General features: G+C 38.0%; 2 protein-coding genes across 9 annotated transcripts; both read right to left on the reverse strand.

Annotated features, from left to right (window-relative positions):
* Positions 1–403: 403 nt before the first annotated feature.
* gkup (glucuronokinase with putative uridyl pyrophosphorylase) lies at positions 404–14,184 on the reverse strand. 5 transcript variants are annotated; one of them, XM_076082006.1, is made up of 23 exons: positions 14,006–14,183; positions 10,882–10,988; positions 10,750–10,794; positions 9,818–9,971; positions 9,667–9,738; positions 9,442–9,530; positions 8,774–8,930; positions 7,530–7,607; positions 7,105–7,196; positions 6,816–6,921; positions 6,655–6,734; positions 6,508–6,576; positions 5,768–5,828; positions 5,656–5,672; positions 5,516–5,573; positions 4,840–4,932; positions 4,698–4,758; positions 4,481–4,594; positions 3,319–3,376; positions 3,160–3,228; positions 3,018–3,081; positions 2,212–2,283; positions 404–1,273 (listed from the first exon to the last, which is right to left on the reverse strand). In XM_076082006.1, exons 1-23 carry the CDS (start codon positions 14,060–14,062, stop codon positions 1,193–1,195), a joined length of 1,854 nt encoding a protein of 617 aa, XP_075938121.1. In that variant the 5' UTR covers positions 14,063–14,183; the 3' UTR covers positions 404–1,192. The 5 variants fall into 5 exon arrangements, 4 of the variants coding, with proteins under 4 accessions (XP_075938121.1, XP_075938120.1, XP_075938122.1 ...); XM_076082005.1 differs by having other exon boundaries at positions 2,203–2,283; XM_076082007.1 differs by lacking the exon at positions 5,656–5,672 and having other exon boundaries at positions 2,203–2,283; positions 4,698–4,748; positions 14,006–14,184.
* Positions 14,185–15,334: 1,150 nt separating this feature from the next.
* usf1 (upstream transcription factor 1) lies at positions 15,335–24,868 on the reverse strand. Of its 4 annotated transcripts, none has more exons than XM_076081995.1 (11): positions 24,763–24,868; positions 23,820–24,041; positions 23,663–23,712; positions 22,875–22,987; positions 20,538–20,645; positions 18,994–19,150; positions 17,858–17,945; positions 17,684–17,742; positions 17,495–17,589; positions 16,784–16,912; positions 15,335–16,072 (listed from the first exon to the last, which is right to left on the reverse strand). In XM_076081995.1, the coding sequence occupies exons 2-11, from the start codon at positions 23,825–23,827 to the stop codon at positions 15,983–15,985; spliced, it is 897 nt and encodes a 298-aa protein (XP_075938110.1). In that variant the 5' UTR covers positions 23,828–24,041; positions 24,763–24,868; the 3' UTR covers positions 15,335–15,982. The 4 variants fall into 4 exon arrangements, with proteins under 4 accessions (XP_075938110.1, XP_075938111.1, XP_075938112.1 ...); XM_076081996.1 differs by having other exon boundaries at positions 23,820–23,864; positions 24,763–24,812; XM_076081997.1 differs by lacking the exon at positions 24,763–24,868 and adding an exon at positions 24,563–24,741 and having other exon boundaries at positions 23,820–23,864.
* Positions 24,869–25,577: the final 709 nt, after the last annotated feature.

The following is a 25,577-nucleotide window of genomic DNA, read 5'->3' on the forward strand; positions in this document are numbered from 1 at the left end:
ACCAGTCTGAACTATAGGTGTGTGTGTGTTTTTATTATTGACAAAATACAATATACTAAGAAATCAGGTTAAACATGTGCAGCACATGCAGAACGTTGGGTTGTAAAAAACACACACACAAATAATAATGAAAAAAAGATTAAAGGATAATTACATTACAAAAACTAAACGATTAAAATAAATGTTATATATATTTTATATATATTATTAAAAAAATAATATATATATAAATATATATTTTTTATAATATATATATATTATTTTTTTAATATATATATCTATATATATATATATTGTAAAATAATATATATATATGTATAATTATATGTATATTTTTAAATATATATATATAGTAAACAAAATAATATATATACATACAAATGAAAATTAAAGGACAATTACATAAAAACAAATCAGAGGTTTTATTTTTTGATGTTCAGTAAACAAAAAGAGTAAAATACAAAGAGAAATGTGTGTAATATGTGTTAAACAGTATAAATTACAAAACACTAAGATCTACATACAGTTGCTTTTAATTTGTACAAAATTACATTAATTATATAAAGATAACATCTATAGAGCCGTGATACAACAATGCATCACGTATAGAAAATAAATTACTTTTACATTGTTTTGGTTGATACATTAAAACACAAAGGCATTTAGATTTCAGTCCTGGTTGATTCACAGTTTGTATTGAAGTATTTCTGTGTGTATAAAAATGGAGAAAAAACGCAACACAGCATTTATTTTTCCAGGAATGTCACCACAGTCACCAAGTTCTTAATAACTGCAAACAGAACGGTTTGTGTAGCTCCATTTTGTGTGTGTATGCAAAAGAGAGAAAAACTGCAAGCTAGCATTTTTTTTCCAGGAATATCCTCCAGTTCATAATACTGCAAATATATAAATACAGCAATACTTTCATCAGTGACCGGTAGACTCACTCACCATCACGTTGCCTCCTTCAGCCATAGAATGTGACTAAACACACATTATTTAAAAATAAAATCAAAAAGAACATAAATGTAATGAATCTCATGTAATCTGGAACAAAGAATTGACATTCATCTGATCAATCTGATCATTTATCACACAAACTATCACCGAATAGTTTTAAACTCATTCATGGCTTTTCATTGACACTCCTCACAACTGATCACTGATCTATGAGACGACGTCGCGCTGTGGCTCAGCGTCGGCCGACGGGGTCGTACGGTGTGATGACACAGAAGACACAGCCGGCCTCCTGGAAGGCCTGTCTCATCTCCACCTGGTGGACCAACACAGAACACCGGACCTCAGAACCAACAACCAGGGACGGTCAATCACTGATACAGACAATAAATGAGAGAAGAAGGTAGTAACCCGGTCCAATGACACATTATGGAGCGCCATTGTAACGGCTTGAGCCATAATGTAAACCCAACTATTTAATCTGATTATATAGTATTTAAGTTTACTTAGTTATTATACTTAAGAACATGAGATTCATTACATTTATGTTCCTTATGTTCTTTTACTTGTCGTTTGTTTCTGGTGCCTCTTGTTGTTGTTGCTCTCTCCACTTTCTTTCTGTAATATTGCGGATGTCTCCGCTGTGGGACGTATGAAGGATATTCTTATCTTTTTTATCTGAAGCTTAAGGTTGTCAAAGCGTTGGGAAATCCCTGAGTTGGGTCCTGTTACAGCTTAATTCATATCATAAGATAAAAATGTTTTAGTTTTTTCCTAAATGCAGTCAGGAAATATGTTTCTGTCAAACCAAAAATCCTAAACGTCATCTTAAACTAAGTAATGGGGTATTTTTATTTAACTGGTTAAACTCATCTATCTGCTTCAAATTCTGCAAAAGATGTTCCAGGAAACAGAACAGAAGACAAGTCATCCGTGTTCATTAAACAGGTGGAAACACATTCCAACTGCTTTGTTTTTCTTCCATGTCAAGAAAATGACTTTTGTTCTCTGATCATTGAAACGAGAACTTTATTGGTTTTAAGGATGGAAAAGTTATGTAAAGATCTGCGATAACCAAAGTATCCGGTGGAGTATCTTTCAGATGATGCAGTACATTGAGCTGCACGGAAAACACAAAGAGATACAAAGAGACAAAGTCCATCTTTCATTTAGGAGAGAACCTTCAATTTAAAATTTAACTAACAAAGTCAACATGAATACAAAAAGAAACTGAAGACAACAAACCAGTCGTACCAGTCTGGCTTCGTCCAGACACAGACCCACCACGGCCCCCCCGCTGCCCGGCAACTTCACCGCCGAGCCAAACTGCAAAAGAGCAACAAGAAGTTAATGAATGCATGAACAGAAAACACACTCCTGCAGGCGTGAACGGACAGAGGAGTGAATACTGGTAGCAGGTAGTGAGACCTTTACAGAGAGAGGTACTTCTCCATAGTCTGTGTATTACTACAGTAGATGGAGTATTTTAAAAGAATCAATATCAGTTTAAGTGTGCGCTATATTTAGAATATTTTCACTGCTTATCTAAGCTCTCTGTAAACCCACCAGACTGTGTTCTACCTCTCAGAACACAGGAGTTGTTGTTCTACCGCTGCCTCCACCTGTTAGTGTGTTTGTGTTACTGTTTGACTATTGGTGAATCCGAACTAACCAAAGTCACACAATAACACAAACAAACAAACCTAATCGAGGCAGCGGTTCCCCCACCGACCCGAGTGTTCCGAGATGTAAAATCACTGACTTTTCAATGGAGTCTGGTGTCTTTGGTGAGAGCATAGATGGATTCATCGGCTTCAGTTCCCTCTAAAACATAGACTGTAAAGCCGTCTCATGGAAAAGTAAACCAGTGAAAATATTGTATATATAGCATGAACTTAAACTGGCATTGATTGTTTTAGGAGTCTAAAATACGTCCACAGCAGCACATTACTTTGCTGTAGGGCTGGAACTCCATCTACTGTAGTAAAACACTGACTACAGAGAAGAACCTCATACAAACACACTTCAGAAGACTCCGAACTCTCCCTTTAAGTACCTACCTGCCTCGCCAGCTGAACCATCTTGAGGTTCCCAGGACCCAGACACTCGTCCGTGTAGACGGACCTGTGGGGAAACGTGGTTACTTCAGCTGTGAGTGTGATACGAGCGCCTCGCATCTACAGAAACATATGTGGTGTTTACCTCCGCAGCTCAAAGTTCTGGTCCATCAGTTGTGCCAGCCGGCGCCAGTCTTTGTCCTGGAGAGCCGTCCTGAGGGGAGGACATTTTCAAAATCAGAGCTCAAACTTTAACATCTATTGTTGGCCATCAAACCATCCACTTCCTGGTTCTCAAACCAACCTGGCTTGATCAGTGAGCTCTGCAAAAGTCTTCATGGCCTCGACTACCAGAGGTTCTCCTGCAGAGACACAGTCGTTCAACAAATGAACCAACATGTCTTTATTTGTTTGAGTCCTTAAAGGAACAGAAAGATGGAAATACACACACGGTCAAGCATGTTATTCTAAAAAAAGAACTTTTTGTCTGTTTATGGAAAACTGAAATGTGTTGCTCTTCATATATCAAATATCAAACGTCACACAATAAACACAAACTGACTAACCGATGGAGGCAGCGGTAGTCGGGTGGTTTTGACGAGAGCAAAGATAACGTTAAAGTTACGTGTAGGAAACACAAGCTGTATCGCTGTCTGACTGTACAGTGAAACATCGAAGATGTTCTAAATATAGACACTTAACCTGGTATGTTTTATTAAATATCTACTTTTGTTTTCGGTGTCTGGAATACGTTGTGCCGCTGTGCCGGTACTCGTGTCTGCTTCTTGAAACTGGACGTATTTTAGACACGTATAAAAAACATCAGTTTAAGTGTACGCTATATTTAAAATACTTTCACCTCTTTATCTTGTTGTCAGACAGGCCTTTATGACGGGACACTGTGCGCTACTCTCTCTTCAAAGCTACCAGACTCCATTCACAAAAACAGTGATTTAACCTCTCAGAACACAGGAGCTGCTCGTCTACCGCTGCCTCCTTCGGTTAGTCTGTTTGAGTTAATGTGTGACTTCTGGTGAATGCAAACTAACCAAAGTCACACAATAACACAAACAGACTAACCGATGGAGGCAGCAGTAGACCAGCAGCTCCAGTGTTCTGAGAGGTTAAATTACTGTTTTTATCAAAGGAGTCTGGTAGCTTTGGTGAGAGCGCAGATAACGGCGTTAGTTCCCTGTTAGAAACATAGACTGTATAGATGTCTCATGGCAAAAAAATCCTAATGTAGCGTTCACTTGTATAGATTCTTCTACGTCGACTTTTGTTTTAGTCTGAAATACGTTTTGCCGACGTCTTCATCCACAGTGTTACATCACTTTGCTGCTGTGCTGATCTGTTTCTCCAACTTGGAACTTATCCATCTTACCTACAACCGTCTGCTGTAGGTAATATTAATAAAGTACCTCATAGTACCCCCCCCCATCTATCCCTTTAACCTGAGGACGCACCACTGAGCCAGCGCTGCCTGATGTTGCTGTGGATGCGTCCGGAGTCACTGGGGTCGCTCAGGTAAGCCAGCCAGAAGGGTGGCAGACCACTCATGTCCATAGAAACATAGCTCCCTATGAAGCGGAAACACACACACACACACACACACACACACAAGGAATCAAATGTATTTGTATGATCTACTTAGCATCGACAGACTACAGTGGACTTCAGTACCGTAGCCCTGCTCCTCCATCAGCTTCTTGCTGAAGTCCATGTAGACTAAACCTTCATAGACCTGCAGAAGTAAAGAGGGAACAGCTTGATTTCTACTGGAGGTGTTTGAATTGTAGGAGAACGTAGAAGAGACGATCCTGACCTGAACAACTCGGTCCTGAAGACCAGCTGTGATGAAAAGCTCCTCGGTCTCCACGTTGAGGATGAAGTTGGCTCGAATCGACTTTGGGAGATCCTGCAGAAGAAAAGATAAATATATGAATATGTAGATGTGTTTTTATATTTCTGTCTTGATTTAATACAGAGGCCTGTATATCCTGGATATCCCTTCACAGATATGTATTCGTATGATATTATGTGTAGAATTAGATTCTAGTGGCGGCTGCAGTGAAATGAGAGGTTTTCTAATCTAAAGGGACTCTGGTGCTCAGAAACACGACCGCTTTAGTCCAGAGGGGGCGACAGAACCAACACTAAATGAAAAGTTCCTCGTAGTAAAAAGCAGAGTGGAAACACAAAAATTACAAACAAAAAAAATGTTGAAATATTGCAAAAAAGTTTTACGCTCGACTCACTTAAACCGATAAAAAACAAAAGAAACAAGGTGCTATGGAAACATGCAAATTAATCACTGGAAGCATGCGACTTCTTGTTTTATTAACCAATTAATATCATATCTATGATGTCATATTTATTTATTCTGAACTTAATTTGGTGTACATTCTTTATTCTCGACGTGTCAATCATTAGTAAATCACTTTGAATTGTATTGTATTTGTTTGAAAGGTAATAAATATATAAATAAAACGAATCCGTACGTCGTCTGTGATGTTGTAGAACTTCATCAGACACTTCAGCGTCGCTGAGACGATGGCGCTGTGAAGAGAAACGCATGAACTCGTAGATAATTACATTCCTGAAAGCTTTAACAGATCAGAGAACAAGCAGAAATGTTTACCTGCTTCCAGCGAGACCCTGCATTTAAAAAACACAAATCATTTCACGGTGACACGACATTCTCTCACTGAACACTGAATCTCCTCCAGAACACAACTCTAACGGTTCCTCACCACTTGACGAGGAATGTTGGTGTCGTACTTCAGTGTGAAGTTCTGCTTCGTCAAAGCGATGCTGCAGAAAAAAAGACACAAGAGGAGTTTAAAAAGCAGTGAAAGTGTTTTTAAAGCAAATCTTTCACTTTTCTTTGAAGCAGAACGGCTTCTTTTCTCTTCTTTGTTTTAAACCTGAGATTTAGTTTGAAACAAACATTGATGTGGAGTCTTGTTTCTGGTGACCTGACTTTATTCGTAATAAAATAATAAAGAAAAAACACAGGAAGCTAGAATAAATATCATCAACCAGTGAGGAAACACCAGAGGAAGGTTTGGACTAAAACGGTTGAGTAGAATAAATAATACGGCCGGACGAGCGCCGATGGATCCAGACTCCACTCAGAAAACAAGCATTTTAAAAGTTGTTTGGTTGTCGTCTTGTTCACAGACTGGACAAAGAGTGAAGTCAGACTTTTTACAAATCATCATCATTATGTAGTTATTTCTGCTTCCTTTTTATTTGTTTATTGCAATTAAATTACAGCACAAATGTTGACTTAGTGTTCATACAGCTGCAGTAAACCAGCTGACGTGAGTCTTGTTAGACACGGTGAATACTCCTCCTGATGATGTGATGAACCAGACGGCGTTTAGTTTCCAAGATATCTGGGATTTATATAACGTGAACAAAGCAGCACCAGAGGTTATTCAACCCGAGAACATCGAGGGTCTTGTTGTGACCTCGGAACTTGTCTCACCCTTGTTTGGAGCAGAACTGGTAGAACTTCTTACAGGTGGCCTGCAGCAGCCTCAGACCTCCCAGGTACCTACAGAGGAGGAGGAAGGTTTAGAAGAACCCTGAACGTGACCCGGTCTGCAGGATTTTAACTGGTCCATGTTCTCACCCTTCCTTCCTGCTGATGCAGAACAGATCCTGCAAGCTTCCGAACTCGGTGGGGTCGTTGAGCGGATGAGGAACCAAAACCTGCAGAGTCACAGAACATCCATGTGACGTTTTGCACAATATATTCTTAATTAAAAAGGTGTTTCAGCTGGTGAGTGTTACCAAAGTCTGGCTCTCCACCAGAGTGACCTCGGCCCAGAAGTTACAGATGGACATGGCGATGGTTTTCCCGTTGAAGCCGTCTGAGGGGTTCCCCATTAATCCAACCCTGAGAGGAACCAATCAGTCTGTCAGCTTGTGTTTCAACATTTCTAAGAATTCTAACCACTTCATCTCTGAGTCCAGGTGTTCCTGAGACATCACGTTCACAAGAACGGGCGGACGGACTGAAAACAACCCCGGTAATCTGAGCTCCGTTCACACGGAGTACTTTGTGTCGGTGTTTTCTTACCTGGCGAACGATCTGCATGTGATTGGTTTAGCCGGAGTGTCTTGTTGCTTGGTGGAGTAGTGGGTGAGCCACCTGGTGTAGTCTGACAGGCCCTGTGACGTCAACAGGAAGCACGTTATTAGAGGAAATGTAACGTAATAGAACTACTAAAAATACACTGATGATCTGCAACAGAGAAACAGCATCAGTCGCCTTCTTGTTTTTTTTGCATCCAGTGAACAGGAAGTGACCATATATGGACTGAGGACGAGTGACGGAGAGACGCCGTATACGTCTCTAGTAGAGACCTGTCAATCACTGTGTAGCCCCGCCCTAAAGCATCCCCTGCTTTATGGTCTGTTCGACTCTAAATTGACCACAATTTAATTTAATTTAAATTGCATTGTGGGTAATGTAGGTAGATGAACTGAGGTATGGATACAAACCACTTGTCCAATGAGCTGGAAGCCAGTAGGAAGCTTCATCCCAAACACATCGAGTCGCTTCTCGTTGATGAGCCACTCCTGAAGAGAACGGAGCCAAAAAGATCATCAAGTTATTAATTCATGATAATGAACTGATGTTGTATGTAAAGTGATTATAGTCTAACTTTTGATCTTAAGAGTTTTGTCACAATGAAAAGCAAAGTCAAAGCCACAAACTTATTTTGCAATCATGTACCGATTAAAATGAAATCACATCACAGGGAAGAATTAGAATAAATCCTCCTCATTGAACACAATGGTTTGACGAAGACGTTAAACAGCAGATCTAGTTGGTTTAGTTTGTAAAGGGAAGTTGTGTAACATTAAAGTTACTGCAAGGAACTTCTATTTCCTGTTGATTCTGTCGCCCCCTGTGGACTAAAGTGGTAGTGTCTCTGAGCACCAGAGTCCCTTTAGAAAACCTCTCATTCTACTGCAGCAGGTCTGACAGTCTGCCCCTCTCAGTCCTGGTTCTGGTTCTCCCGTGCCTCCCTTCCCTCCAGCGGGTCCAGCAATACATCCTGGGTCTCCAGCAGAGAGGAGAAGCTCTGCTCCAGGAGGAGGAGGAGGAAGAGGAGGAGGAGGAGGAGGAGGAGGAGACGCTGCTGCTGCCGGGAGCTGAGCTCTCCTCCTCCCTCCGGAGCTCCGACTGCAGGTCCAAGGCTGCAGGTGAAGCCGGACCTGGGTCTGTCCACGGTGGTCCGGTCTCTGCTGGAGGATCTGGGTCTGTCCACGGTGGACCGGTCTCTGCTGGAGGATCTGGGTCTGTCCGCGGTGGACCGGTCTCTGCTGGAGGATCTGGGTCTGTCCACGGTGGACCGGTCTCTGCTGGAGGATCTGGGTCTGTCCACGGTGGACCGGTCTCTGCTGGAGGATCTGGGTCTGTCCACGGTGGACCGGTCTCTGCTGGAGTCTGAGCTGAAGGAGTTTCTGGTGAACCTGCATGAGTTCATCTGGTTTCACCAGAATCCGACCCGGTGGCTCCGATGACGAGCATCAAGAATAACTCTATAGAAACAGACCATCTTCCCTCTGATGGTCTCTTTACTGATGGAGGTCTGATAGAGGATCAGGACTACACTGAGACTGGTTCATAGAGGATCAGGACTAAACTGAGACTGGTTCAGGACCAGTTAAAAGTTCCTCACAGTAACTTTAACGGTAATTAATCTGCTCAAATAACACTTATTTCAGCACTTACGAACCCAGAATCGTCCTAAGGACCTGTCTGTTGCTTGAGGCTGCAGGTTGAGGAAGTCAGACAGGTCGGACAGAGTGACTCTCTGGATGCAGTAAAACACAACGCTGGCCAGTCGGGATGATGTCAGTCCTTCCTGTGGTTTCTCCAAGAAGCGAGTTATCCTGATTCACAAAATTACAATACATTACAATCACATTTGCAACACAGTTTTGAAGCCTCAAGTTCGGCCATCTTGTTTTTTTACAACCAGTGAACAGGAAGTGACCATATCTGGACTGAGGAGGAGTGACGTAGAGATGGCGTATACATCTCTGGTAGAGACCTGTCAATCACTGTGTAGCCCCGCCCTAAAGCATCCCCTGCTTTATGGTCTGTTTGACTCTAAATGGACCATAATGTACTAAATGAACATCATGCTGTATTGAAGAAGACTTGAAACTAGAGATTGAGACCATAAACTCATGTTTACAATGTTTACTGAGGTAATAAATCAAGAGAGAAGTAGAGTCATTTTCTCATAGACTTCTATACAACCAGAGGAGTCGCCCCCTGGTGGACACTAGAGAGAATGCAACTTTAACACATGAAGCTCTGACTTCACTTTTCAGACCCGGGGGTTGCCGCCTGGTTACAGCTTGTGGTGCATTATGGGACTAAATGATCAAAGCTCACCTGTGGGTGTCCCTGCACACCTCCACGATGCCTCTGGAGCTGCTTTTCTCACTTTCCTCCAGCTCGTAGTAAATAATTAGCTCTCCAGGCTGCAGCACACACACACAGAAGGACGGGATGCTCACGACTTCGCAAAAACATTTATTAGACTTTAATAAATATCCTTTGCACACAACAAACTGTATGTTTTATGTCCACTAAAATGAACACATCGTGGTAAATCACCTCTGACCTGAAGAAGCGGATAACTTGAGCGATGTCAAAGTTCTGGTCCGCACACAGCATGTCTCCTGCGATCTGCGTCGTATGACAGACATTCATTCAGTTTCTACTAGAATACTCCAATGAAACGTAACCGAGCAGCGACTCATCGTACCACCATGATGTCGTCCTGCAGCTTGCGGCTGCGTATGACGAGCTCCAGGTCGGCCACGGCGCCGAGTCGGTCCGCCAACGTTGTGCTGCCGTCGTTCACCACGTTTTCCACCGGGAAGTCATTGGCTGTGGCCCAGCGCTCATAGTACTTATACCTAAAAATATATATACACCTTATATTATATATATTATACCTAAAAATATATATACCTTCTATTATATATATTATACCTAAAAATATATATACACCTTCTATTATATATATTATACCTAAGGACGGAGCATCGATGATCAGGATGATGATGATTGGTTGAAGTTATGTGACTCACTTGTTCCCTCGATTAGTTCCCTCAAACTGCACCACAATCTCTGTTCTATCTTTCAAATTCCTAGTTTGTTTTCTAAGTTACTGAATCATTTCTGTTAATTTGCGCATTTTAATTTATTTGCCCCAAGAACATTGTTATTTGTGTCCCTCAGAATTACATTTTTTGTGACTTGTTTTTGTTTAAACTGCACTCAAAACACCAAACTGTTCCCTCACATTGCAGATTTGTTCCCTTAATCTTCTGAATAATTTGTTCCCTTAAGTGACTAATAGTGTTAGGTGATTTGTGCCACCACACTGGTACACTAGTTCCCTCAAATTCCTATTTTCTACTTATTTGTTTCCTTATTTGTGCCCTCAAATTTGTTCTGGTGCATTTTTACTTAACTTATTCCCTTAAATTATCTTTTTAAAACTTTAAATTGTTCCCTATTGATACACATTTGTTCCCATTATGAGACTAACTTTGCTCCTGACCATTTCATTTCTAATTTATGTCCTGTAGGATCATATAACACTACACATTACCTTCTAACTCTGGACTCTAAGCTAACAATAGCTCCGTAACTTCTTTCCGATTGGCTGAAGAAACAGTCAGAACTCACTTGTCTGCATTAGTGACCAGATAGACTTCTGTGAACAGCTGTCGCCTGCAGAGAAATCAGAGATGGCGTCAGAAGAAGTTGCCTGTTTTTAGAGTCAGAGGATAATGAGATCTGTTCGTGTTTGTTACGCACATGTTGACCGTTTCCCACCAAAAGTCGAGGATCTTCTTTCCTCCGATTCCAGGAAGTAAAGCCTTCGGTACTCCGGCCAGGTGGCTGTATAAGCCGGTGTCATCATTCTGGGAGAGGAGAGGTAAAACAATACAGCTAACAAGCTAACAAACTAACAAGCTAACAAGCTAACAAAATAACAAACTAACAAAATAACAAACTAACAAACTAACAAAATAACAAACTAACAAACTAACAAGCTAACAAAATAACAAACTAACAAACTAACAAGCTAACAAAATAACAAACTAACAAGCTAACAAAATAACAAACTAACAAACTAACAAAATAACAAACTAACAAACTAACAAACTAACAAACTAACAAAATAACAAACTAACAAGCTAACAAACTAACAAACTAACAAACTAACAAAATAACAAACTAACAAGCTAACAAAATAACAAACTAACAAACTAACAAAATAACAAACTAACAAACTAACAAACTAACAAACTAACAAAATAACAAACTAACAAGCTAACAAACTAACAAACTAACAAACTAACAAAATAACAAACTAACAAGCTAACAAAATAACAAACTAACAAACTAACAAAATAACAAACTAACAAACTAACAAACTAACAAGCTAACAAAATAACAAACTAACAAGCTAACAAAATAACAAACTAACAAACTAACAAAATAACAAACTAACAAACTAACAAACTAACAAACTAACAAACTAACAAACTAACAAAATAACAAACTAACAAGCTAACAAGCTAACAAAATAACAAACTAACAAACTAACAAGCTAACAAAATAACAAACTAACAAGCTAACAAACTAACAAACTAACAAGCTAACAAACTAACAAACTAACAAGCTAACAAAATAACAAACTAACAAACTAACAAGCTAACAAAATAACAAACTAACAAACTAACAAGCTAACAAAATAACAAACTAACAAGCTAACAAAATAACAAAATAACAAACTAACAAGCTAACAAACTAACAAACTAACAAACTACACCATGACTGTAACACAACAACACGCTGTTACAAAACATGTTAGCTTCAGGCCTCACAGCGTTTCTACTAGATGCTATTTCCCCTGAAGGAGACATTTAGCATGTTTATGTTTGTAATTCCTCTGACGTTCGTTCATAGTTTTTAGTTTTTAGTTTATAGTATTTAGACCTCAGGATGGTAGTGTGTACCTTCTAGTCTATGAGGTAACACCAGTCAGCTGAATCTATTTCTGTAACATCATCTTTCTGCATTAAATAGGACGTTTACTCACTGGATGAACAATATCCTCTTTCACCTGTTAATGTACAGGCTTAAATGTTAAATTAGGGCTGTGCCTTCTGTCCTAATAAAGGTGCTTTCATATCTCGATCACGATATACATCACGATATTAAAATATTCATTAAAATAAATAGTAACTTATATGTAAAATAACCACATGGTGAAGCTTATTTTGTGTACTCATGTGTAGATGAAATACTTGACGAGTTAAAAGTATTTGATCTTGTCTGACTTTCTTACAAACTCTTCTTGTTCTGATTCCTGAAGGATCCCAACGTAAAGCGGCGACTGACGTAAATATTGCCGTAACGCAATTCAGCCGCTGGTTTTTCCGATATCGCGATATGAATAAAATATAAACGATAGACGTATATTGTTGTTGATATACATCGTCATGTCGTGCCCAGTCCGATTACAAGCGACATTATATCACACTTTAAACTCAAACTCAGGATAACAGGTGTTCCTGAACGCAACACGTCCCCTTCTACCGTTAGATAAGATAAAATAAGATAAAATAAGATAATCCCTTATTAGTCCCGCAGTGGGCAAATTTACAGGATTACAGCAGTATAGTGGAGTATATATACACATATATATATATATATATATATACACACACATGTATATATATATATACACACACATGTATATATATATATACACACACATGTATATGTATATATATATATATATATATATATATATATATATATATATATATATATATATATATATATACACACACATGTATATATATATATATATATATATATATATATATATATATATATATATATACACACACACATGTGTGTATATATATATATATATATATATATATATATATATATATATATATATATATATATACACACACACACATGTATATATATATATATATATACACTATATATATATATATATATATATATATATATATATATATATATATATATATACTATATATATATATATATATATATATATATATATATATATATATATATACATACACACACACATGTATATGTATATATATACACATATATATATGTATATATATACTGTATAGTGCAAACAAGACACATAGTAAAAAAAACAAGATCAAAACAAGTATTATAAATAAGTAATAAAACAGTAAAGAATATTAAATAAGTAAAAAAAGTAAAAAATCCACAATAACTAAAATATTATATAAAGAATAATTGTTGTATTGCAATATTATATATATTTAGTTATTGTACTTAATTAAAGAACATTAGCTCCGTAATATTTTGTCTTTCTTTCATGGTAAAGACACTTGATTTGACCAATAACACGGCATGTATTTATAAATATGGCAATAAAAAGTTATGGATATTCACAAAAACCATCAACTGATAACACCGCTACACTGTGGTTTGTTTGTTTAGTTAAATCTTTGCACTATTGTTTAGTTAGTTGATTTAATATTATTCAATTTCATTGTATATATTGTGCATTTTTATGCTTTGTTTTAAGTTCCTGCTAATGAACCACAATGCTCGCCAGGGGGCGGTAGAGACCGTGAGCCAAAGACAGAAAATGTGAATTTATTATAAATACCAGTACTGTTGTTGGGTACATGTATGCTGAATACATGAGTGGACTTCTATGATTCAGTAAATGTCTTAGCTGTTGGTCTAACAGGTGTAAACGCGACCTGACAGGTGAACCAGCACTAAAGAGCCACATTCTTTAAGGTAGTTCTGCACTACGGGTACCCGCTTACATAAAATAGGCGAACTTTGCACCGCTTCAACTTATCTCCTCTTCTTCTTCTGCTTCATTAAACCTTCTTACCTTTATTTGAGTCTCTAACACGGTGCCGTGACCGGCTACCAGCAGAATGCAGATCATCGGTGGCGCTTCACGTGGTCCTTAAGTTCCTTTTTAATCAATAAAAATCAATAAAAACAGAGAAGAGGTGGAGAAAAATACCTGCTGCAGCTTATACCAGCGTCAACGAACTACTTCCGCTTGGAACCTTCAAAATAAAAGACTCACTCAGGACCACTTCAGTAGCTCTGCTCCCAGTAACCACACAACACTAAAACGTTTGTGTCTGTTCACATGATCACTGTACTTAATAACAGTAACTACTAATACTAATAACTAATAAAGACACACAGTAATCACCACTGTAGAGGTGTTTCTCTCTGTAGTCTGTTAACAAACTGTGTCCTGTGTTCTGTTTATAAGCACAGGATCCATTTCTACCGGCGGAATGCGATCGTCTTATTGATGAATTATTTGCGTCTGTACGTTTTGAAATTCAGATTGTGACGTCATTATTAAATAACCCAGAATATGATTATTGTTTCTCTTGAATGATAAAACTCATCAAACCCGACAATCAGGAATGAACAGCCTCACGTGACTGAATGAAATGATGATAAATTATGTAAAAAGTGTTTCGTTTCGTCTCTCAGCTCTCTCTCTCTCTCTCGCTCTCTCTCTCTCTCTCTCTATATATATATATAAATATATATATATATATATATATATATATATATATATATATATATATATATATCTAGTATATATATATATATATATATCTAGTATATATATCTAGTATATATATATATATATATATATATATATATAAACCCTTTATATATATATAAAGGGTTTAGTCTCTCCAGCTCCCTCTTGACTTTAATCGTTTCCATAATAAAAGTTATTGAGGGAAACGTCAGATCATGAAAACACAAATCTGTCTAGTAAATGTAAAAAGTTGTTTGTGGTCCTTTTGTTGTTCAGACTACAATGAACATTTATTTAAACCAGATGTTGAATCAGAAAAAAAAAGCTTAAATATTTAACTGCAAAGTAGTAATACGTGTTTGATACCTTAATGTTTTTGCATTAAATCATTCTGGGATGTTTGCTGAAATTGATTGGATGTGGCACAGCCCTACCTAGAACATGCTCCACCAGCCTCACTGAAGTATATATATATATATATATATATTCCACTACGCTGCTGTAATCCTGTAAATTTCCCCGCTGTAGGACTAATAAAGGATTATTATTATTATATCTTATCTTATCTTATCTAGTAAAACAAATACTGTAAAATCTATACTTATAATTAAGATGAAAAAAAAACACGTGTACATACCAACAACCAATTTACCAACTTTAATAAACACAGCTGAAAGTGGCTTATGACATACATACATTATTTTATTTTTTATTTTCTATAAAGACATACATAGCCGACCCACAATGCAATGCTTTACCAAACCCCTGTTTGTTTGTTTGTTTAGTTACATTGTTGCAATGTAATTATCGTCTCCAGGGAGGTTTCATGAAACGTACAAAAAAAATAAGCAAAAGAAAGGATCTGAACTGGATGAAGAACCTGCGATCAGCTGATCAGAAACAAGTCGAAGCATGAACACAATGTTTGTTTTGAGACGTTAAAATGAGTGCACGTGATACAGAGAAGAACTGCAGAGGTTAAGATGAAGATGAGACGTTGGTGTTTTAGAGCGAGCTGGAGGTTAATGAACAATCTTACAGTTTGTGGAACTCATTAAACTTCTTTCACTAAAGTTTCTACGAATGGGTTTTATTCACCGGGTAAATGATTTTGTAAAAAGCTTCAAAGATGATATTCAAAGGTGTCATGAGGCAAAGAAGCTTGAATATTAATGATCTCTCTCTCTCTCTCTATTTCGTGTTTTCTCCGTCACAATTAAAGTATCTCAAAGTATTTCTGAAGTTCTCTTTTGGCCCGTTGCTGGTCTTCAGGTTCTGGTTCTGGGTTCCTCACTGGGGTTCTGTGCTGGATGAGCCCACGATGCCGTGCTGTCGCAGCAGGTTCCTCAGGATCTGATTCTTGGACTTACAGTCCTCCACCTGAGGAACAACACAGGACACACACAAGTTAAGTTAAGAAGTAATAATGAATGTAGAGGTCGTTAAACAGTTTATCGTTAACCATCACAGTGTAAATAAAGTTTTATCGTTAACCATCACAGTGTAGATAAAGTTTAAACGTTAACCATCACAGTGTAAATAAAGTTTAAACGTTAACCATCACAGTGTAAATAAAGTTTAAACGTTAACCATCACAGTGTAAATAAAGTTTAAACGTTAACCATCAGAGTGTAAATAAAGTTTTAACGTTAACCATCAGAGTGTAAATAAAGTTTTAACGTTAACCATCACAGTGTAAATAAAGTTTAAACGTTAACCATCACAGTGTAAATAAAGTTTTAGCATTAACCATCAGAGTGTAAATAAAGTTAAACGTTAACCATCAGTGTAAATAAAGTTTAAACGTTAACCATCAGTGAAAATAAAGTTTAAACGTTAACCATCAGAGTGTAAATAAAGTTTAAACGTTAACCATTTAGTATTGTTGATGGTTTACAGACTTCAGAGCGTTTAAATGATTTTTGTGACGGTGGATCCTTGTAGACCAGCTGCTCTAATCAAACAAAGGGATCTGTATCTGTTAATATGGATCATCAATGATTGGCTAATGGTATCGTACGTGCTGTAGAGTTTATAATATGTTACAAATATATAAATGGAATGATCCCTAAACTCCAGCTGACCCCTGACCTCCTGTCTGAGCAGCTGGTTGTCGATCCGGAGTCGATCCAAAGTGCTGATGTCGTCTCCCAGCTTCAGGTTGCTCTGTCGGAGCTCCTTGATGTACTCGCAGGCTTTGGACAAGATTCCTCCTTTACTCTGAAAAACACAACAACACACAACACAACTCAGAAACTATAGAAAGGGACGAGACATTAAACTATAAACAACAGTACGAAGTCAACAAAACTACAAACAACTCAAACTTTAAAATGAAATAAACAACAATGACAGTAAAGTTACATACTGTAACTAAAGAAACATGGAGAGACATTGAACAGCGCGACAGGGCGAGATATTGGAGTTGTATTTGTGTAGTTTATATGGAGTGATATAGAGCTGTTGTCAGTCTATATCTAGAATTTATATCTATATCTAATTCACCATTTCTGCACAATTCATCCCATAGTTCCCCATCCACATGTATTACCAGGTCTTCCTCATCTAATTCTGGATTTACTAATACAGTCGACATGAGAGCTTCACACACTCTAGTGATAGTTTTGAAACAGTGGTTGGTCGGCGTGTCACAGGAGGTAAATTAACTCTAATGATGTCACGTGATTGCAGATATCTGAAGAAATGTTACAGACCCCGTCCTGTCTTCTGAGTCCTCTCTGACGTTACGATGTGAACGTCTACGTTCCTCTACTGGTTCATTCTCTCTCAGTCTGAACTCACCTGTCCCGTCTTGGTATAGTCGATGTTACAGTCGGGGATGGCCTTCGACAGGTGCACGATCCAGTTGTTGATCTTGTCCCGACGCCGGCGCTCAACTGTTGGAACAACGACGACGTGACTTTACTCTAAATCCTTCAAACCTGCTCTGATATTTATATTAAAGCACATCTATATCTTTACACTCCTGACCTTCGTTGTGCTGAGCTCGCCGTTTATCGTCTCTGGAGCCGCGAGGAGCTTCCTGCTTTCTAAAATTAAAAAAAGAGTTAAAACAAAGTTAGATCCACTTCCTGGATGTAAGGAGATTCTTTTAAAGAATGCAAACGTTGTTTGTTTATTTCTGTTGAACGATGATGTCATTACGCGATGTATGGCTGAGTGCGAGGTGCGATTGTCCGTTGGTTGCACCCGGTCAGAACCTCCTGCGGTGACATCATCACATAGAGCTGCCCTGTCAAACAAAAGCTCACAGTCAGCTGATTGGAATAAGTTTATTATAATAGTATAAGTCCAAGTAATGAGCGTGAGTGATTCACGATGGCTAGAGAACAGGAGCAGAACAGACATCGCACTGTTCTCTGTGGTCATTTGACCGGTACGAAAAGGAAACGGTGAAAAAATGTTGTCGCAATTTGCCGGGAAGAAGAGACAGATGGTTAGCTAGTTAGCTAGTTAGCTTGTCCTTCTCCAGCCCAATGTTCGTCTCAATGTCTGTAACAAGTGTAGCATTAAACAATGGTGGAATCAAGCTAGCTAGCTGACTAGCCTGCTGTCTGCTAGTTAGCGACCTAGCTAGCTAATACACTGGTTACAGAAAATGAGCTGACCAAAGTCGTCACTCATCTGGCGATAGCAATGTGCTTTCCTACGCTGTGTCGATGAAGAATTAGACCCCGATCACACCGAGGCGCTTCGCTGAAACTCGTCGTCCACAAAACTACTTGAGAACTGACTTCCTGTTTTGATGCTGGGAGATGTGGTAGGGCTAGCTAGTCAAAGCTTCATGTCTTAAAGCTGCATTTTCTCTAGTGTCCACCAGGGGGCGACTCCTCTGGTTGTATAGAAGTCTATGAGAAAATGACTCTACTTCTCTCTTGATTTATTACCTCAGTAAACATTGTAAACATGAGTTTATGGTCTCAATCTCTAGTTTCAAGTCTTCTTCAATACAGCATGATGTTCATTTAGTACATTATGGTCCATTTAGAGTCACACAGACCATAAAGCAGGGGATGCTTTTGGGAGGGGCTACACAGTGATTGACAGGTCTCTACCAGAGACGTATACGGCGTCTCTATGTCACTCCTCCTCAGTCCAGATATGCTCACTTCCTGTTCACTGGTTGGTTGAGAAAAATACCAACATGGCGACGGCCGCTGCTCTGACCATCTTGCTACATTAACTTAAAAGTGAATGTCCGTTCTACTCTTATTTTTTTCTGGTCGAGAACATAACAGCGTAATCTTCAGCCCGTGTTTCTGTGTCTCGGCGGTATTTACCGGTGGGTGTGGTCTGACCCAGCAGAGTGTCAGAGGCCTGTACCGTGGTCACCATGGTGCCGGTGGCGGCGTCGGCGATAGTGGCCGGGTAGTAGGTGTACTGTGTCTCAGCGCCGCCGCCGTCGCTCTCCAACCCGTCGGGCTGAGAGAACACAGCCTGACACCAAAGACAACGTTTACTCATTAACTCATTAACTCATTAACATATCAGCTCATTAACACATCAACTCATTAACACATCAACTCATTAACACATTAACTCATTTACTTATTAACTCATTAACACATTAACACATTAACTAACTAACACATTAACACATTAACTCAATAACACATTAACTCATTAACACATTAACTCATTAACACATTAACTCATTAACACATTAACTCATTAACTAATTTACTTATTAACTCATCAACACATTAACTCATTATCACATTAACTCATTAACACATTAACTCATTAACACATTAACTCATTTACTTATTAACTCATGAACACATTAACACATTAACTAACTAACACATTAACACATTAACTCAATAACACATTAACTCATTAACACATTAACTCATTAACACATTAACTCATTAACTAATTTACTTATTAACTCATCAACACATTAACTCATTATCACATTAACTCATTAACACATTAACTCATTAACACATTAACTCATTAACACATTAACTCATTAACACATTAACACATTATTTTGGGAAAAAGAAATGAGAACTCAAATCTATCAGGATACTTTTTAAATCAACAGACTAGTGTGGATACAAAGACTGTAAGTAACCATCAAAGAATAGAACAATAACCAGATAAACTTCAGTGATAACAGAGTCATCTAAAGCTTAGTTTATACTGAAGCCGACATGAAGCCGCACGACACAAAATGACGTAATCACGGCGGCGTCTGGTCGTGCACCTCTGAATTTTTGTAACTTGGCGAGCGACCACCTGACTGTCACAAATATTAACTATTTACACTAACACTATTTAGATGTTTAGGGATTATACAAAGATTATACAAAGATGGTCAGTTAGCTTTTAGATCCTTTGGAAACAGGAAGTGTTAAAAATCTACATGTGAGTAAATATTTATCAGACAAATCAAATAGTTTACAGGATGTTGAACCACCAGAGGACGAACAAACAAAATGAACTGTGAAGAATGAAAAAGACAACGAGAGTAACTCAGAGACATAAACTAACCTCCACAATAGAGAGGAGGGATTATAATCATCTATAAACTCATATCTCATATTCATAAACTACTTTATTGTCTTCATATAAACCCTGTAAAGAAAGAAGTATTAAATGTGTTATAAAGAAACAAAGGTTGAACATCCTGTAAACTATTTGATTTGTCTGATACATATTTACTCACATGTAGATGTTTAACACTTCCTGTTTCTAAAGCTTCTAGAAGCTAATTGTCCGTTAATGTAAAACCCTCGACACGAGTTACAGGAACTCTTCTCTCAGACCTCCATGAAGCCGGTTTCGAGTACGAACCAGAGCTTCCGGTGCTGCTCACCTGAGTGACGGTCTGACTGGTTGCTGGGAACCCGGTGACCAGGCTGACGGCCGCGTCCGTCTGTCCGTCCAGCTGTCCATCGGACACCTGGATCACTCGGTAGGTCACCTGGACGAGACGCATTCACAGATTATCGTGTTTACACAACACGGCAGAGCTCTCGGACCTGACTTCTACTGGTTTAGGTCTAAGTGGGTCACGAGTACTGAGACCGGGGGGGTAATGTGATACTGACACACTATCAAGATGTGAACCAGTTAATGAATCAGTTTGCATGTTTGCTGTCAGAGCAGAAAACCTGTCATTCATGTTGTTTAGCAGTTTTAATCTACAACATGAACCCAGGATCTAAAGGTGAGTCTGTGTGTTTCCACCCGCAGACCTACACCAACGTACTTATGTTTAATATGTCAACAGCTATAACATCCATTCTCTGTTCTATTATAAAGGTGCAGGCTTCAAATAAACCCAGTTGGCCTTTGGCCTCTTCCTGCACTGAGATATTATTTATCTCTGTTGTGTTTGTTTATTTTATTTTATTGTTTAAATTGTGCAAAATAAATAAATAAACTAAACTAACAGCTCAGGTAGTCAAAGAATGTCGAACAAGATCTGAACGAACACCTCAGAGACTCTTTGCGTTGTGAAGTATTCACACCTCTTTGTGCGTTTTTCCTATTGTGTTGCATTACAGCCTGAAATTTAAATGGATTTTTATTCAGATTTTATGTAACGAACCGACGCAAAAATGGTCAAAATTGATGAAATGAAAACATGAACAAACTCGTTTTTAGACTTTAATCAGATCCGCTGCAACCGATGACCTTCAGAGGACACATGTAGTTACAGACAGTTCACCTGTGTGTCGTCCAAGAGTCTCAATTTAATCCTTTATGACGAAATAGTACGAGAACGACTCCACAACAAACCTGCTAAGAGACCAAAGATAACCCTGAGTTCTGGTCCTGGTCTTGTCTGGTCCCTGAGTTCTGGTCCTGGTCTTGTCTGGTCCCTGAGTTCTGGTCCTGGTCTTGTCTGGTTCTTCCGCTACATGATTTGACTCTAACGAGTGCACACAGGTGGACTATATTTAACTGATTATGTGACTTCTGGAGGTAATTGGTACCACCAGATCGTATTGAGGGGCCTCAATACACACCAATGTTCACAAATCCAGATTAACTCCAGGTTGTAATGCAACAAACTAAGTAAAACTAGTAAATACTCCTTCCTACCTGTATGTTGTATAAGTACTTCTTCCTACCTGTATGCTGTATAAGTACTTCTTCCTACCTGTATGCTGTATAAGTACTTCTTCCTACCTGTATGCTGTATAAGTACTTCTTCCTACCTGTATGTTGTATAAGTACTTCTTCCTACCTGTATGTTGTATAAGTACTTCTTCCTACCTGTATGTTGTATAAGTACTTCTTCCTACCTGTATGCTGTATAAGTACTTCTTCCTACCTGTATGTTGTATAAGTACTTCTTCCTACCTGTATGTTGTATAAGTACTTCTTCCTACCTGTATGTTGTATAAGTACTTCTTCCTACCTGTATGTTGTATAAGTACTTCTTCCTACCTGTATGTTGTATAAGTACTTCTTCCTACCTGTATGTTGTATAAGTACTTCTTCCTACCTGTATGTTGTATAAGTACTTCTTCCTACCTGTATGCTGTATAAGTACTTCTTCCTACCTGTATGCTGTATAAGTACTTCTTCCTACCTGTATGTTGTATAAGTACTTCTTCCTACCTGTATGTTGTATAAGTACTTCTTCCTACCTGTATGTTGTATAAGTACTTCTTCCTACCTGTATGTTGTATAAGTACTTCTTCCTACCTGTATGTTGTATAAGTACTTCTTCCTACCTGTATGTTGTATAAGTACTTCTTCCTACCTGTATGCTGTATAAGTACTTCTTCCTACCTGTATGTTGTATAAGTACTTCTTCCTACCTGTATGTTGTATAAGTACTTCTTCCTACCTGTATGTTGTATAAGTACTTCTTCCTACCTGTATGTTGTATAAGTACTTCTTCCTACCTGTATGTTGTATAAGTACTTCTTCCTACCTGTATGCTGTATAAGTACTTCTTCCTACCTGTATGCTGTATAAGTACTTCTTCCTACCTGTATGTTGTATAAGTACTTCTTCCTACCTGTATGTTGTATAAGTACTTTTTCCTACCTGTATGCTGTATAAGTACTTCTTCCTACCTGTATGTTGTATAAGTACTTCTTCCTACCTGTATGTTGTATAAGTACTTCTTCCTACCTGTATGTTGTATAAGTACTTCTTCCTACCTGTATGTTGTATAAGTACTTCTTCCTACCTGGCCTCCGGCTCCCTCCGTCTTGAACAGGTACTTGACGGGCTGCTCGGTGAAGGTGGCAGCAGACTGGATGGTGGCGATGGCCGCCGGGTCCTCCGCCGTGGCCACAGAGCCTGAAGGAGCACGAAGTCACGTCAACTTTATAGTCGTTCTAAATAAAATCAGCTTTAAGGATATCAAAAACCATATTATTAGTGTTTCAGGTACAAACACACAGCCATGTGGCCTCTAACAGTGTTTATGGTTATAAATGTGTTATTACATGAACTCATGGGGAGACACACAATATTAAAGCCCTGGACAGCAACAAATCAATGACTTTTCAACATTCAAAGACAATTTAAGTTTATTTATAAAGCCTATTTCAGCAACAAGGCAATTAAAAGCACTTTATTCTATTTATTCTATTGTTTTTTTGTTATTCTTCTGTTGTAATCTTTAATAAAACTCCGGCACAACAATGTCCTTCAGGATTAATAAAGTTTATCTTATTTTATCTTTCATAAAACATCAAATGCAAAAGAAAAACAACATAAAAATAATATGTAAATTAAAAACATTAATTTCCGAGACAAGAGAATAAACAATAAAAACAAGCTAAAATAGAATAAAACAGGTAAAAAATACAAGAATAATATTTAAAAATATATCAAATAAAAGACAGCTGCTAGACTGAAAACAGTCTGTTTGACTTGTGAAAGAAGTAAAATATTAAATTAAATTGGTACATATTAAATAACTTTAGATAACACAGTTAAGATAGTGACATTAATTAATAATATGTTTACCTTCCTCGTTGACAGTCACACTCTCATCTGGTTCAAGGCTTTTCTGTTGGCTGCACAAATTAAAAACATATTATAGTTAAATAAAATAATAATAATAAATAATAAATGGTATTAGTTGACAATGGCGCGTGCCGTTACCGTTGACGTCACCACTCACCTCTTCATGTCTGCCGACAGTCTTGCACGAGGAGACCGCCTCAGACTGAAGAAACAAGTTCATGAGTTTAAGACTTTGATCGACAACATCGAGCAGCGACAAAGATGAACCTGATCGTCTGAAAACCGGCTTGTTTTGGTCGCTTTAGTCGTGAGGCTTCGCCGAGCTGAGTCAAGTAGCCGGATGTTACCACGGGTGGCCACGGAAACTGTCTGTGTGCGCCTTCAAAATAAAAGCATCACGTTTAGAGCGTATCGAACAACAACAAAAGAGTCGCGAGGGCGTTCTGGTGTGTGATGGAAAAACAGTATTATGACATTTAATTAATATAATTCAAACATGCAGTCTGGATTATTAACTTTTGTGCGCTTTAACTCAAAACATCTTTAAGGAAAATGAAACACGTACTTCGTAAAATACATTTGCAAAGACTGGCTTTTAGGTGATGTCGTCGCTTTTCTGTTTTATTTTTATTTGTTGATTTTACTTAATTATTTTACTAAATATATATATATATATATATATATACATTATTTTATTTATTTATTTATTAGTTTATTTGTATCGTATGGACTGTCTCACTGAGCTTTCTGTTATTGATATTATTTCCTTGCTTTTGCTGCTTTGTCTGTCAAAGCACTTTGAAAGGTGCTATATAAATAAAGTAATTATTATTATTTTAATTTGGTGATCCGCACCGGAAGTCACACATCTCATTTTATCCTGCTTGACCCGGATCCTACCTTTTCTCTGCTACATTACAGCGGTTTTCTTTTTACAGATGTTCAACGAAGCACTTTCCAAATTTCCGGTAACTTTGTGAGCGCAGTTTCCCGCCAAAATCAAATACAAGCGAATCTCAAATTATATTAAAAGAGCTAAAATACACACAAAGTGCTGAATTACGTAGAATACGCTGCAGTATGAACAAAGATCTACTTACGCCGCAGTGGTCCCGCCCCCTGATATTTGTCAACAGAGCACAGCGTCGTATGTCGGCTTGTACGCATGCGCGACAGGAAATTATAATAATCCTGATTCCAGATCAGCTGATAACTCTCTGAAAATAGATTTTAATAAAGCAACGAAATACAAATATCTGACCCACGGTGTGTGGTCGATAATGCCGCATGTATTTGGTGGAGATGGGGCGTTCAGGAACACTCGGCTTTACCAGATCATTGACGGAAGAATTCAAAAACCCGAAATAAATTATATAAAATATATATTTTACTGCTGGTCATTGCTGCTTTTTTGTATCTATTTATTAACTAATTATATTTACCTATATTTTCCAGTACTTGTGTACATAATATTTGGGTAAAATTCCTTGTATGTGCATGCATACTTCCCCATAATATAGCTGACTGATCTATATGTGCAATATAAAGATATAGATTAATTTAGATTTTTGATATCCTTTGAATGGCAGGTTGCTCTGACAGAACAATACAATGAAACTCATTTTCTTAAATATATTGCACAACTTACTGTAATATAAACATTTTGGAAATGCTTTATTTTGACATTTTACAACCGGAAACCTCAATCTTGCAAGCGTCTTCATAAAATAAAAAAAGAATGCAGGCCGAGAGGATTCACGATCAGCTGGACATCTGACGGCGTTTTAGTGTCACGCATTCTTCACAACATTCACTGTGACATCAGATTGTATGATTTAAATACACCTGCAGAGGAAATATTAAATGTTAGTGACAACAAAATAAAACACTGAACAGCGCCCGGGGTTCGATCCCG

This window comes from Anarhichas minor, unplaced genomic scaffold (genome assembly GCF_050575085.1).
Source record: "Anarhichas minor isolate MPS153535 unplaced genomic scaffold, ASM5057508v1 ptg000088l, whole genome shotgun sequence".
In the NCBI taxonomy this organism is placed as follows: Eukaryota; Metazoa; Chordata; class Actinopteri; order Perciformes; family Anarhichadidae; genus Anarhichas; species Anarhichas minor.